Source organism: Hyperolius riggenbachi, chromosome 12 (assembly GCF_040937935.1).
Source record: "Hyperolius riggenbachi isolate aHypRig1 chromosome 12, aHypRig1.pri, whole genome shotgun sequence".
In the NCBI taxonomy this organism is placed as follows: Eukaryota; Metazoa; Chordata; class Amphibia; order Anura; family Hyperoliidae; genus Hyperolius; species Hyperolius riggenbachi.
In genome coordinates this window covers 92,136,090-92,148,970 of record NC_090657.1, presented here as the reverse complement: position 1 = coordinate 92,148,970, position 12,881 = coordinate 92,136,090, and the positions used below count along the sequence as shown (strand labels likewise).

General features: G+C 45.8%; 1 protein-coding gene across 6 annotated transcripts in view; it reads right to left on the bottom strand.

Moving 5' to 3' along the window:
* Positions 1-12,881, bottom strand: part of KIAA1755 (KIAA1755 ortholog) — a 157,180-nt gene that overhangs the window by 25,456 nt on the left and 118,843 nt on the right. For all 6 annotated transcript variants that reach the window (XM_068263368.1, XM_068263365.1, XM_068263364.1 and 3 more), the window contains 2 exons: positions 10,992-11,081; positions 5,457-5,678 (listed from right to left, as the gene is read on the bottom strand). In XM_068263368.1, coding sequence (XP_068119469.1) covers positions 5,457-5,678; positions 10,992-11,081 — 312 coding nt within the window. The remainder of the gene's footprint in view (positions 1-5,456; positions 5,679-10,991; positions 11,082-12,881) is intronic.

Sequence of the window (12,881 nt, the reverse complement as noted above, 5' to 3'; positions counted from 1 at the left end):
ACCCCTGGCTACCTACTCTGGGCACATATACCCCTGGCTACCTACTCTGGGCACATATACCCCTGGCTACCTACTCTTGGCACATATACCCCTGCCTACATATACTGGGCATATACCCCTGGCTACCTACTCTGGGCACATATACCCCTGGCTACCTACTCTGGGCACATATACCCCTGGCTACCTACTCTGGGCACATATACCCCTGCCTACATATACTGGGCATATATACCCCTGGCTACCTACTCTGGGCACATATACCCCTGGCTACCTACTCTGGGCACATATACCCCTGGCTACCTACTCTTGGCACATATACCCCTGCCTACATATACTGGGCATATACCCCTGGCTACCTACTCTGGGCACATATACCCCTGGCTACCTACTCTGGGCACATATACCCCTGGCTACCTACTCTGGGCACATATACCCCTGGCTACCTACTCTGGGCACATATACCCCTGCCTACATATACTGGGCATATACCCCTGGCTACCTACTCTGGGCACATATACCCCTGGCTACCTACTCTGGGCACATATACCCCTGGCTACCTACTCTGGGCACATATACCCCTGCCTACATATACTGGGCACATATACCCCTAACTACATATACTGGGTACATATACCCCTGGCTACATATACTGGGCATTTATACCCCTGGCTACATATACTGGGCACATATACCTCTGGCTACATATACTGGGGACACATACCCCTGCCTACATATACTGGGCACATATACCCCTGGCTACCTGTTCTGTGGACATCTCTACCCCTGGCTACCTGTTCTGGGGACATCTATACTGCTGGCCACCTATTCTGGGGACACCTATAGACCTGGGGCTACCTATTTTTGGGCAAGCATTGCTGTCAGATTGAGTGTATTTTGGGGAACTGCTGCCAGGTGAGAGGTGTCTACCATATTAAGGGGACATTCTGCCTATTTATGTGAAATGCTGTCTATTTATGTGCCTCATGACTGCTGAATTTGTCTTGTTGGGGGCCTCATGGTTACTGAATTTGTCTTGTTGGGGGCCTCATGATTTGTTGGGGGCCTCAAGATCGCTGAATTTGTCTTGTTAGGGGCCTCATGATTGCTGAATTTGTCTTGTTAGGGGCCTCATGATTGCTGAATTTGTCTTGTTGGGGGCCTCAGGATTGCTAAATTTGTCTTGTTGGGGGCCTCATGTTTGCTCATGATTGCGGAATTTGTCTTGATGGGGGTGGGGGGCTCATGATTGCTGAATTTGTCTTGGAACATGCTGGAAGGTACATACTGAGGGAGGGTGGGTGAGCGTGAACCTGCTAACCTCCATGTACATTTGAAGGGGCGTGACCAAATGTGGAGTACCCATAACCACGCCCACATTTGGTCACGACCCTTCACCTTAGGGGGCGCATTAATAGTCTTTGTCCCCGGGCGCTGAAAACCCTAGCTACGCCTCTGCCTCTGCACTAGTCATGCAGATCGGGATTCATTAGCTCCAGCTTCTTTGAAGTTCCCGCGGTGCCTGTGTAACTTCAGTTACCAGGCTCTCCCCGCCCCTCTACATCATGGTAATGCAGGAGCTGAGAGGAGGGCGGAGATAGTGTAAGTGACAGCGTCTGGCTCCAATAACACAGCCGCTGCACACTGCATTGAATGTGGAGGAAGAAAATCTGATGCACGCTGTCACCACTAGTGTTGTCCGGATCATGAACGATTCGGATCTTTGATCCGAATCTATTTTATGAGTCGATCATCCGAATCATCAAAATGAGTGATTCGGATCGCAAAAGGGGCGGGGCCATGAGCGACACGCCCCCTCTCAGCGGGCAGCGGGGTCCTGGAAGCAGAGCAGGGATGGATCGCTGAGTTGGAGGGGAGCCAGCCTTGCAGCCACAGGTAGATGAGAGAGAGGGGACATGGGTGCCACTGCCAGATATGTGTAGAGCACACATACTGGCTATAACGTGCTGCTCATTATAGGCTGTCTGTTCCGTAGTGCTGCACAGTGATCACATTGGAAACTTTTGGCTCAGCACAGCTCAGTAACTTTGCAGACAGTGTGATTGAAAGGCAATATGATCCTCCTGCACTGGGCACTAAACAGCTGCACTTTACTTCTGGGAATGCTTTCTTTCACTGTGCGACCTTTTCTTTCAAAGTGTACAGATGAACATATAGGTGAAATATATGTAAAGCATATGATTGCAGCATGTGGGTATTACGTGCAAACATTTCTGCTCTCTGCTCGTCCCTCCTCCCATCTCTGTCCACTCCCTGCCCTCTGTCCATCTTCTCCCCTTCTCTGTGTGTCCACCCCCTCCCCTTCTCCTGTCCACAGACCTGTCCTGCTGTTCATTTCCCCCCCGAATGCTTCCGGTAGTAAAATGATCCGAGATTCGGATCAAAGATCCGGATCTCTTCAATGATCCGATTCGAATCATCCGGATCATTGAAAAGATCCGAACTTCCCATGAGACCAGCCGGGCGCTCCGCCTGGGTAATAGGCTCTGGGGAGAACACTGTACAGACATATAAATTGTTTCAGCCTGGTTTGGACTTCATTAGTGCAAGATATGGACTGGCTATAGCTCTGTCTTACGGTGGCCACACGATACAAGGGGTAGCCAGGGGTAGGCAAGAGAAACGGTGTGAACATTGGAGGAGCCCATCAAAGTTTTGCTGGGGGCCTCATTATTTGTAAGTACGCCCCTACTCACAAGTGGGAAGGTTTCATTCAGGTTGGATTTCAAAAGAAACCGTGACCAAGGATTAAACTTCATCCAAATTAGTAGCTGATACCCCCTTTGCCATGAGAAATCTTTTCCTTTTGCTGACATCACACTGTGGGAGCCTTGTTGCATTGTGGGAAATAACAGCTGCTTCCAACTGCCAAAAAAGCAAGCAGCAGCTACTTCCACTGACATCACCTGCCAGCAGTAAAATTGTCACCATATGATAAATGTCAGAATGTAAATTAGGGACGATTTTACAATGGGCAAACCCTGACTAAATAATGTATACATAATTATTGTAAAAAATGAAGCACTTTTGTTCATTACGTTATTTCCCTGGAGTTCCTCTTTAACCCTTACAATGGTGCACATAACAGCAGCAAAGCACCAGGATTTACTGCACCAAAACAGAAAAGAGACAACATTTTCCACACTAAAATAAATAGATACAAACAGAAAGGAGGCTTGTGTTTTGTCCTGCAGCTGTTAGCTACTCGATGAGGTTGTCATGGCAAACAGGATGTCAATATCTCAGTCAGAGTACGATTATCTACAAGATTTTTTATTGAATATGTTAATTATAAATGTTCCAAAGTCTGCAAGACATTGTGCTGAGATGGAGACTGAAAGGATGGGGCAGAGGCCCTGGGGATACGCAGACCAGACTGTAGACATCATCTGTGCTGCAGCCACTCTACAGGCGTTGGGGAGTGAGCAGAATCAATGACTACCCCTGTATGTAAGCAATCACTTTCCCCAGATAACACTCCTATTCTCCAATAAGACGGATAATTACAAGCTCTTCAACTGGAACTGAGACTTTTATGTTACTGCCTGGCATGAGGCAAGAGCTTGGTGTAATTTAGCGAGCCAAAGAGCTGGAAAAGATCTTGTTCTGAAAAACGACAGTAATAACGGAAATATTAGCTAGTGTGGCAACATTGCCTAGTTACATAGTGATGTTTCGAAGTGTCTGAGAGCCAAACTTAAAAGGAAACCAAGGTGAGAGACATAAGATGGCTGCCATTTTTAATTCCTTTTAAACAATGCACGTTGCCTGGCTGTCCTGTTGTTCTCTCTGGTCACCTGAAACAAGCATGCAGCTAATCTTGTCAGATACATCTGACCTGCATGCTTCTTCAGGGCCTATGGCTAAAAGTATTAGAGGCAGAGGATCAGCAGGACACCCAGGCAATGTGCATTGTGTAAAAGGAAACAAATATGTCAGCCTCCACATGTCTCTCATCTCAGGTTCCCTTTAAGGCGGTAATACAATTGTGTTCTAATATAACATAGATATAAGGGATGAAAGTATCTTGAAACTAAACTAGCCTGACCTATTCCTATGGAGAAGGGACACCCATTGTGCCCTATGGAGAGAGGAGGAAGTGGGGAAGCTCATTCTGTTTTATGGAGGGGGTAACACGGAGGCCCTTTGCGTCATTTGTCATAGTTTTCAGTACAGATAGCTCCAGTATGTTCCACCTTCTGCATGAATAATTAGCTGCACAGAGAATGAACAAGTGTTGCTTATTTTCCACATCGAAGGAGATAAGTATTCTAGTAATAGGGTTTTTAATAATTTTATCACTCTGTGTAGCTTTAAAGAGAACCCGAGGTGTGATGGTCAAATCTTAATAGGACATGGAGGCATTTTCTGTGTACAATGACATGCCTCCATCTCCGTGTCCTTCTATTGTACCTCCAGCCCCCCTCGCTGTCCCCCCTTAAAAAAAGCGCCAGGCTAGCGACACGCAGATTGTTGCTAGCCTGCTATTTACCTTCTCAGCCTGTCACTCATCACCGATCCCCCGCCTCCTGTATTACACGGCTCTCCCGCCTGTGTCCCTTCCCTCCCCGCCTCCGTAAGCTACCTCCAATCGGCTTACGGGGGCGGGGAGAGAAGGGACAGAGGCGTGGGAGCCGTGTAATACAGGAGGCAGGGGAGCGGCGATGAGTGATAGGCTGTGGTAAATAGCAAGCTAGCGGCAATCTTCTGTCGCTAGCATGGCGCTTTTTTTAAGGCAAGACAGTACAGCCCGGGAGGAGGGGGGTTGGAGCTGGAGGCACAATAGAAGGACTCGGAGGCATGTCATTGTACACAGAACATGCCTCTGTGTCCTATTAAGATTTGACCATCACGCCTCTGTGTCCTATTAAGATTTGACCATCACGCCTCTTTGTCCTATTAAGATTTGACCATCACACCTCGGGTTCTCTAACATAGCTGTTTTCACGTCAATATATGCATAGGTTGGCTTTTAGATTTTTTTATAACTTGTTTTTTTATGAGAGCAGCTTTTGTCACCAAAACTGGAAAGTATAAAAATGGAAAAACCTAGGTACTGTGATGAGTCTGGATTTTTGCTGAAGTAAACAGAGAGTGGGGTCATATTTTGGTGGCAAATGCATAAATCTATGGGCCTGACTTGCCTTGAATACTCAGTTCAGGCTGGCCGTGACTTGAGATATGGCAAAACAGGAGATTCATAGCATGGATGTGCAGCTAAGAAATCTGCAGAAACTTCCCGATGCAATCATGTCAACATGAAACAAAATAATTCCAACACCAAAATTGTGGCATCCCAGTTGGAAAGATCTGAAGCTTCTTGGGGGGACAAAGGGAGATCCTTCTCAACAGTGTGTAGTGAGTGTGGTTTATCATTGGCAATCCACTGGCAGCACAGTGATATTGTTATTTTCAGTAATATGAGGGAACTCTCTTACGTCACAGTCTTGGATGTCATCCATGGCCAGCAGATCGTTTCCATGCCGCAGCTGGAATCGTACAACCTCTCGGGCCGCCCTGAGTTCCCCCTCCCGCGTACTCTGCCCTTTGCACTCCCACTCCATGTCCTGCAGGAGCAGGCTGTACTTGCTGATGCGCTGGATGGGCTTGAGAAGGTAGGAGGAGAGGTCCATCTTGTCATTCAGCTCTTGCTGCTTCCTCTGTCAACACACAAATGACCATGAAAGGGGTACATCATTAACAATACAGCGAGAGTAACATTTGCTCATCTATTTAAAAGCAACATCTTTACCTTTTAGTAGTCTGTTGAAAAATAAAGGTGGCCATATACAGTGGTGTGAAAAACTATTTGTCCCCCTCCTGATTTCTTATTCTTTTGCATGTTTGTCACACTTAAATGTTTCTGCTCATCAAAAACCATTAACTATTAGTCGAAGATAACATAATTGAACACAAAATGCAGTTTTAAAAGATGGTTTTTAGTATGCAGTGAGAAAAAAAACCTCAAAATCTACATGGCCCTGTGTGAAAAAGGGATTGCCCCCCCTTGTTAAAAAATAACTTAACTGTGGTTTATCACACCTGAGTTCAATTTCTGTAGTCACCCCCAGGCCTGATTACTGCCACACCTGTTTCAATCAAGAAATCACTTAAATCGGTGCTATCTGACACAGAGAAGTAGACCAAAAGCACCTCAAAAGTGAGACATCATGCCAAGATCCAAAGAAATTCAAAAACAAATGAGAACAAAAGTAATTGAGATCTATCAGTCTGGTAAAGGTTATAAAGCCATTTCTAAAGCTTTGGGACTCCAGCGAACCACAGTGAGAGCCATTATCTACAAATGGCAAAAACATGGAACAGTGATGAACCTTCCCAGGAGTGGCCGGCTGACCAAAATTACCCCAAGAGCGCAGAGAAAACTCATCCGAGAGGCCACAAAAGACCCCAGGACAACATCTAAAGTACTGCAGGCCTCACTTGCCTCAATTAAGGTCAGTGTTCATGACTCCACCATAAGAAAGAGACTGGGCAAAAACGGCCTGCATGGCAGATATCCAAGGCGCAAACCACTTTTAAGCAAAAAGAACATTAAGGCTCGTCTCAATTTTGCTAAAAAAAAAACATCTCAATGATTGCCAAGACTTTTGGGAAAATACCTTGTGGACCGACGAGACAAAAGTTAAACTTTTTTGGAAGGTGTGTGTCCCGTTACATCTGGCGTAGAAGTAACACAGCATTTCAGCAAAAGAACATCATACCAACAGTAAAATATGGTGGTGGTAGTGTGATGGTCTGGGGTTGTTTTGCTGCTTCAGGACCTGGAAGGCTTGCTGTGATAGAGGGAACCATGAATTCTACTGTCTACCAAAAAATCCTGAAGGAGAATGTCCGGCCATCTGTTCGTCAACTCAAGCTGAAGCGATCTTGGGTGCTGCAGCAGGTCAATGACCCAAAACACACCAGCAAATACACCTCTGAATGGCTGAAGAAAAACAAAATGAAGACTTTGGAGTGGCCTAGTCAAAGTCCTGACCTGAATCCTATTGAGATGTTGTGGCATGACCTTAAAAAGGCGGTTCATGCTAGAAAACCCTCAAATAAAGCTGAATTACAACAATTCTGCAAAGATGAGTGGGCCAAAATTCCTCCAGAGCGCTGTAAAAGACTCGTTGCAAGTTATCGCAAACGCTTGATTGCAGTTATTGCTGCTAAGGGTGGCCCAACCAGTTATTAGGATCAGGGGGCAATTTCTTTTTCACACAGGGCCATGTAGGTTTTGAGTTTTTCTTCTCACTAAATAATAAAAACCATCATTTAAAACTGCATTTTGTGTTCAAATATGTTATCTTTGACTAATAGTTAACGGTTTTTGATGAGCAGAAACATTTAAGTGTGACAAACATGCAAAAGAATAAGAAATCTGGAAGGGGGAAATAGTTTTTCACAACACTGTATCTAATGCTGGGAATATACCATGAGATTTTTTTGGCAGATAAATGGCTGGATAGATATTTTCCGCCAGGTCCGATTTGATTTTCCATTGTTTTTCTGATTTCTCATCGAAGTGAATGGAAATCGATCAGAAAAACGATCGGAAAATCAATCGGAAAAACGATCAGATAGTAAATCTGCTGAAAAATCTCATTGTGTATTCCCAGCATTACAGATCTACTGACCACCAGATTCAATAATTATTATCGAATCTGATGAAAATCTGTGGTAAGAACATGCCTGATTGACAATTCGACTAATTTTGGAGGGAAATTGGTTGCATGTATCCATTGGACATGCTGGAAAATCTCGGGTCGACATGCTTGATCATCAGGTGTGCGGCGGTAAACGGCGTGCAATAATCGTGGACAACAAATGCAACTGAAACCCCCATTTGCAGTTACCGCAGTTAATGTTTTATGAACCCCCCCCCCTCCCCCGAGCTCATGCAATTATAATTTATGTCATGCGGTTCTCACTAAGTGTCCGTGCCCTATTTCCGCATTCGGACCCCATGTGACTACCGGAATATAGTACATGGGGCATGTGTGTGATGTCACACATGCCCCCCTAGTGCTATAATGCCTGCAACTGCAAATGCTAAAATACTGTATGAGGAAACTTGGTGGCAGACAAAGTATAACTGCACAGGCGGGGGGAGATATAAAACATTAGGGGGACAGTGGCCGGGGGCAGTGACTCAGCATGGCGGCATCACAAGGCCAATTCTTGCAATATTTCATGGTTAAATCAATCTGGAAACAGACTGTGGTTTATGGGAGTCAACAGATCTCTCTCCGATCAGATTCAATCAGAGAGAGACCTGTCTCTTGGTCAATCGGCTGCCAAAATTGCGAGCTGTATGGCCACCTGAAGATTGTGTGTCTGAGGGTCATTTTACACTTAATCAGATGCTCTCAGTTAAAACGGAAAGAAAACTGATTTTCAAAGTAAGTCCCATGTTTTCCTATGGCACCTGTCACACTTAACGCATTTTAACTGAAATATTCTTCCCAATGCACTGCTATGGAAAAAACGCGTACTAATGCACACTAATGCACACTAACGCACACCAACTGATTAAGTGTCATTTGTCTCCTTCCTCTAAAAGGTCAGCCCAAACAAATATAATACAGCATGTGTCCGTTTTGGAGAGATCTCAATGTATGAACATAGATGTTCTGCTCCGTTTCTGTGTTAAGTGGGCACAGGAAGGGTATAGGGTTAAGTAGCATAACCCCAATATCTTACCGTTTTGCGCACATCCGCTTCCTGCCTGAAACTTCCCAAAGCCAAAATAACTGTTTTGAGGTGGCTGACCATTTAATCACATTCTCAGCATTTTCTGTTTCTATTTCATATATATCATAATTTTAATGGTTGGAACAAACCAACTCGCTACACCAGAATACACCTGAAGTAAGTGGGATATGGAGGCTGACATATTTATCGCCTTTTAAACAATGTAAATTGCCTGGCTGTCCTGCTGATCATCTGCTACTGCTACTTTTATCCATAGACCCTGAACAAGCATGCAGATCAGATGTTTGACTGAAGTTTGACTAGATTTCCCACGTGCTTGTTTCAGGCGTTTGATTCACACAAAATTGATGCATAAAGTTTATTATAGAATGAAGATTGCAGCCTTCATATCCCTCCCACTTAAGTTTCATTTAAGTACTGCTGATGCAATCTAGCAACATGGACATTCCTAGATAATTTAGTAAAAGGTTAAGTACCTCATGCTTTGTTGCTCTTTACAGGCTTACACAATCACAATTAGATAAAGTTAGAAGGACTCCCATCGGATTTGTTCAATTTAGTCAGAGAACACGATACTGTACCTGTGTACAGCTGTTTTTAAAGGGAACCTAAACTGAGAAGAAGTATATGGATTTTTCCTTTTAAAATAATACCAGTTGCCTGACTCTCCTGCTGATCCTGTGTCTCTAATGCTTTCAGCCACAGCCCCTGAACATGCATGGTGATCAGGTGCTCTGACTGACATCAGACTGGATTAGCTGTATGCTTGTTTCAGGGGTGTGTTTCAGCCACCACTGCAACCATAGAGATCAGCAGGACTGACAAGCAACTGGTATTGTTTAAAAGGAAACATCCATATCCCTCTCAGTTTAGGTTCCCTTTAAACAACAATTTCTGGAGCTAATGAAAACTATTGCATATAATTAAAGGCTATTACATTTCAGCCTGGTTACACTAAACGTTGTGCTGTCTGATACCTGTGACCGGAGGTGTACATCCAAAGAAGACATCCGCAAATTTGTGCAATAAATAATGCCTATAAAATATCGTTAATGTTACTGATATTCCACTGTCACCTGACCTTACCTATCTCTCATAGTAACCTACGTCTAACCCTCGCCCCAACATTCTCCTAACACTCGCCCCCACACCACCTACACCTAGCACTAACAGTTAGCTAATGTGGGGTCTGGCTATATAACAGCCAAAACCTGCATGCTCTATCACTTTCCCCCAATGATATCCGGGATTTGAATACATAATAACCAAACTCTGTGCGCTGCTTTCTGACTACCTCAGTCGATATCAGGGTACCCCTGGCACCATTTTATATCCCTCTGCTGCTATTTGGAGTTTGAATATATGGTAGCCAAACTCCATGAACAGCTGCCGCTGAGTGCTACCTCTGCTGTTAGCAACTGTATCCAATAGCGGAACTCCTGCACCCCCAGCGCCCATATTTTGAGCTGGGGGCTGCGATAACCACAATTAACATTATGGACTATAGCGGCTCCCCAATAACTATTTGGCCAAATTCCCTCCTTCAGATTGGAGTTACCCTTTAAAAGAAACCTGACATTATTATTATTTAGTAATTATATAGCGCTGACATCTTTTCGCAGCGCTGTACATTGTCTTGTCACTTAACTGTCCCACTGAGGGGCTCACAATCTAATCCCTACCAGAGTCCTATGTCTATGTATGTATTGTATGTATCGTAGTCTAGAGCCAATTTAGGGGGAAGCCAATAAACTTATCTGTATGTATGTTTTTGGGATGTGAGAGGAAACCGGAGTGCCCGGAGGAAACCCACACAGACACAGGGAGAACATACAATCTCCTTGCAAATGTTGACCTGGCTGGGATTTGAACCAGGGACCTAGCACTGCAAGGCGAGAGCGCTAACCACTACGCCACCGTGCTGCTGCTGACATAAACCTAGGCAATAGTACTTTAACATTATGCTAATCTAAGCTGCATGTCAAGAAGATGATAGTAGTTCCAGAGATGTGGGCTGCTTAGATCATTTGCACATTTTCATTCTACCTGTCTCAGAGTCACTCTTTGCTTTTCCCCTTCCCAAGACTTTATTGTGTCCACAAGACACCTTCATCTGACAAGTAGCTGCATGGACCAATAGGGAAGGTGCTTAGCATACATTTGCTTTGATTGAATAGTGTGTTAGTTTGACACGGTTTTCTAAAGCCCAGGTTTGCCCCTCTCCTCTGAAGCCCAGGTATTATTTCCAACCATACCTTAAAAAATGGTACCCCGTGTTCTTGTAGCAGCTTGTCAGACTGGGGTTTGTTCTTGCTGTAAAATGCATACAATCCAAACTGTTCTTTCTATAAAAGAATACAAGACGTTATTAGAATTTAACCAAGTAGAGACTTACAATTAGTAGTGGGATTTTCACACCCGGTTCTATGGCTGAAACATCTTTGTACAAACAGGCTCAGGCCAGAGAGTTAGGTTTTCATTCTGGATCAGCAAAGGAGCATTCATTGGAACCTTTAAAGGGAACCTGAAGCGTGGAAAATTATCTATATATATAATAGGCCTCAACCTTCATGGAAGCAGAAGTAGCGCCCTGCCCCCAGGGCCGGTCCAAGCAAGAAGAAGGGGCCGGTCCAAGCAAGAAGAAGGGGCGCCCTGCCCCCAGGGGCAGTCCTATACTTGCCACCGAGCTGGAGGGGGTAGCGGGCAGGAAGGGGGTATTGGGCACAGCAGCGGGGAGGGGTGTCGGTTCCCCCCTCCCTCACCTGGGCCCCCCATCTGCGCTCCCCCTCTAGCTTAAGTTCAGCAGCAGCCGCCGATATTAGTAAGAGGCACTGGGCGGGGATGACTCACCTCTTCCGCGTTCCAGCGTGCGTTCCACTGTCGTCACTTCCTGCAATGCCATCCAGTTACAATACAGTGGGCAGCATTTCAGGAAGTGACGACAGTGGAACGCACGCTGGAATGCGGAAGAGGTGAGTCATCCCCACCCGCTGCCTCTTACTAATAGCGGCGGCAGCTGCAGCTGAGCTTAAGCCGGAGCGCAGATGGGGGACCCAGGTGAGGGGGTCCGACCCCCCGCCCCGTCGCTGTGCCCAATACCCCCTTCCTGCCCGCTACCCTCTTATGCGGCGTATGCTACGCCGCGGGTTCGCTAGTTTAAAATAAAACACAAGCAATAGTACCCTTAATTCCGGCAGCGGATACTGTGAGTTACGCTATTAGCGCAACCCGTGGTACTAGAGTACTGCGACTGTTGCTATAGTAATGAGCATTACTAAGAGTAACACTCTATAGGGCCTGAGCCCACTAACACAGTTGTACGCAGTTGTATCCACTTTTCAGCATCTGTAACATTGATGTGTTGATGAAAAGCAGACACAACTGCGCACAACTGTGTTAGTGGGCTAAGGCCCTTAGTAATCCTTGCTACCATAGCAACCGTCACGCTAATAGAGTACCCTGAGTCGTGCTAATAGCGTAGCTCGCTGTACTTGCTGCTGGATGTAAGGGTAATATTGCTGTGCGCTCTCTGTGCATGCCAGTATTACCATGATTTTGTGCATAAAGCCCCTTGTCCTCAGCATATTTAATCCATGAACGCCCAACCAGTTTATTGACTAAAAGATTCACTGGGTGCAGTGAAAACCTTTCATCGATTGGACAGGAAAGCAGCGCTGAGGGATGAAATCAGCATCAGTGTAGTGTAGTCCTGTATGCAGTGCTATAGCATTAAGATGCCCATCAATGATACAATCATGTACAGTCTTACTAAATCTATGTAGCAGAAGGGTAAACTGAGTGAATATACTGAGATTTTTCTCTTCTTTATTTGCTCAGTAATTACAAGTCGGACGTCCTCCGTGCTCTACTGCGCATGCGCAGTAGTTCTGCGCATGCGCAGTAGAGCCCGGAGGACGTCCGATGACGTCAGAGCGCCGGCGTGGGACGCAGAAGTTCCGGGCCTTGGAGCGCAGAAGAGCCCGACCTGGCAGCCGGCCTGGCCAGGTCGGGCGCGCCACCGGAGACCACCGGGAGCCTGCGGAGCGGCGACGAGGGCACCTCCTGCCTGCCACGGGCTGGAGGAAGCCCCAGGTAAGTGGAATTTGATTTTTATTTTTTACCCACCCTCCCTGAACCTTCCCTTT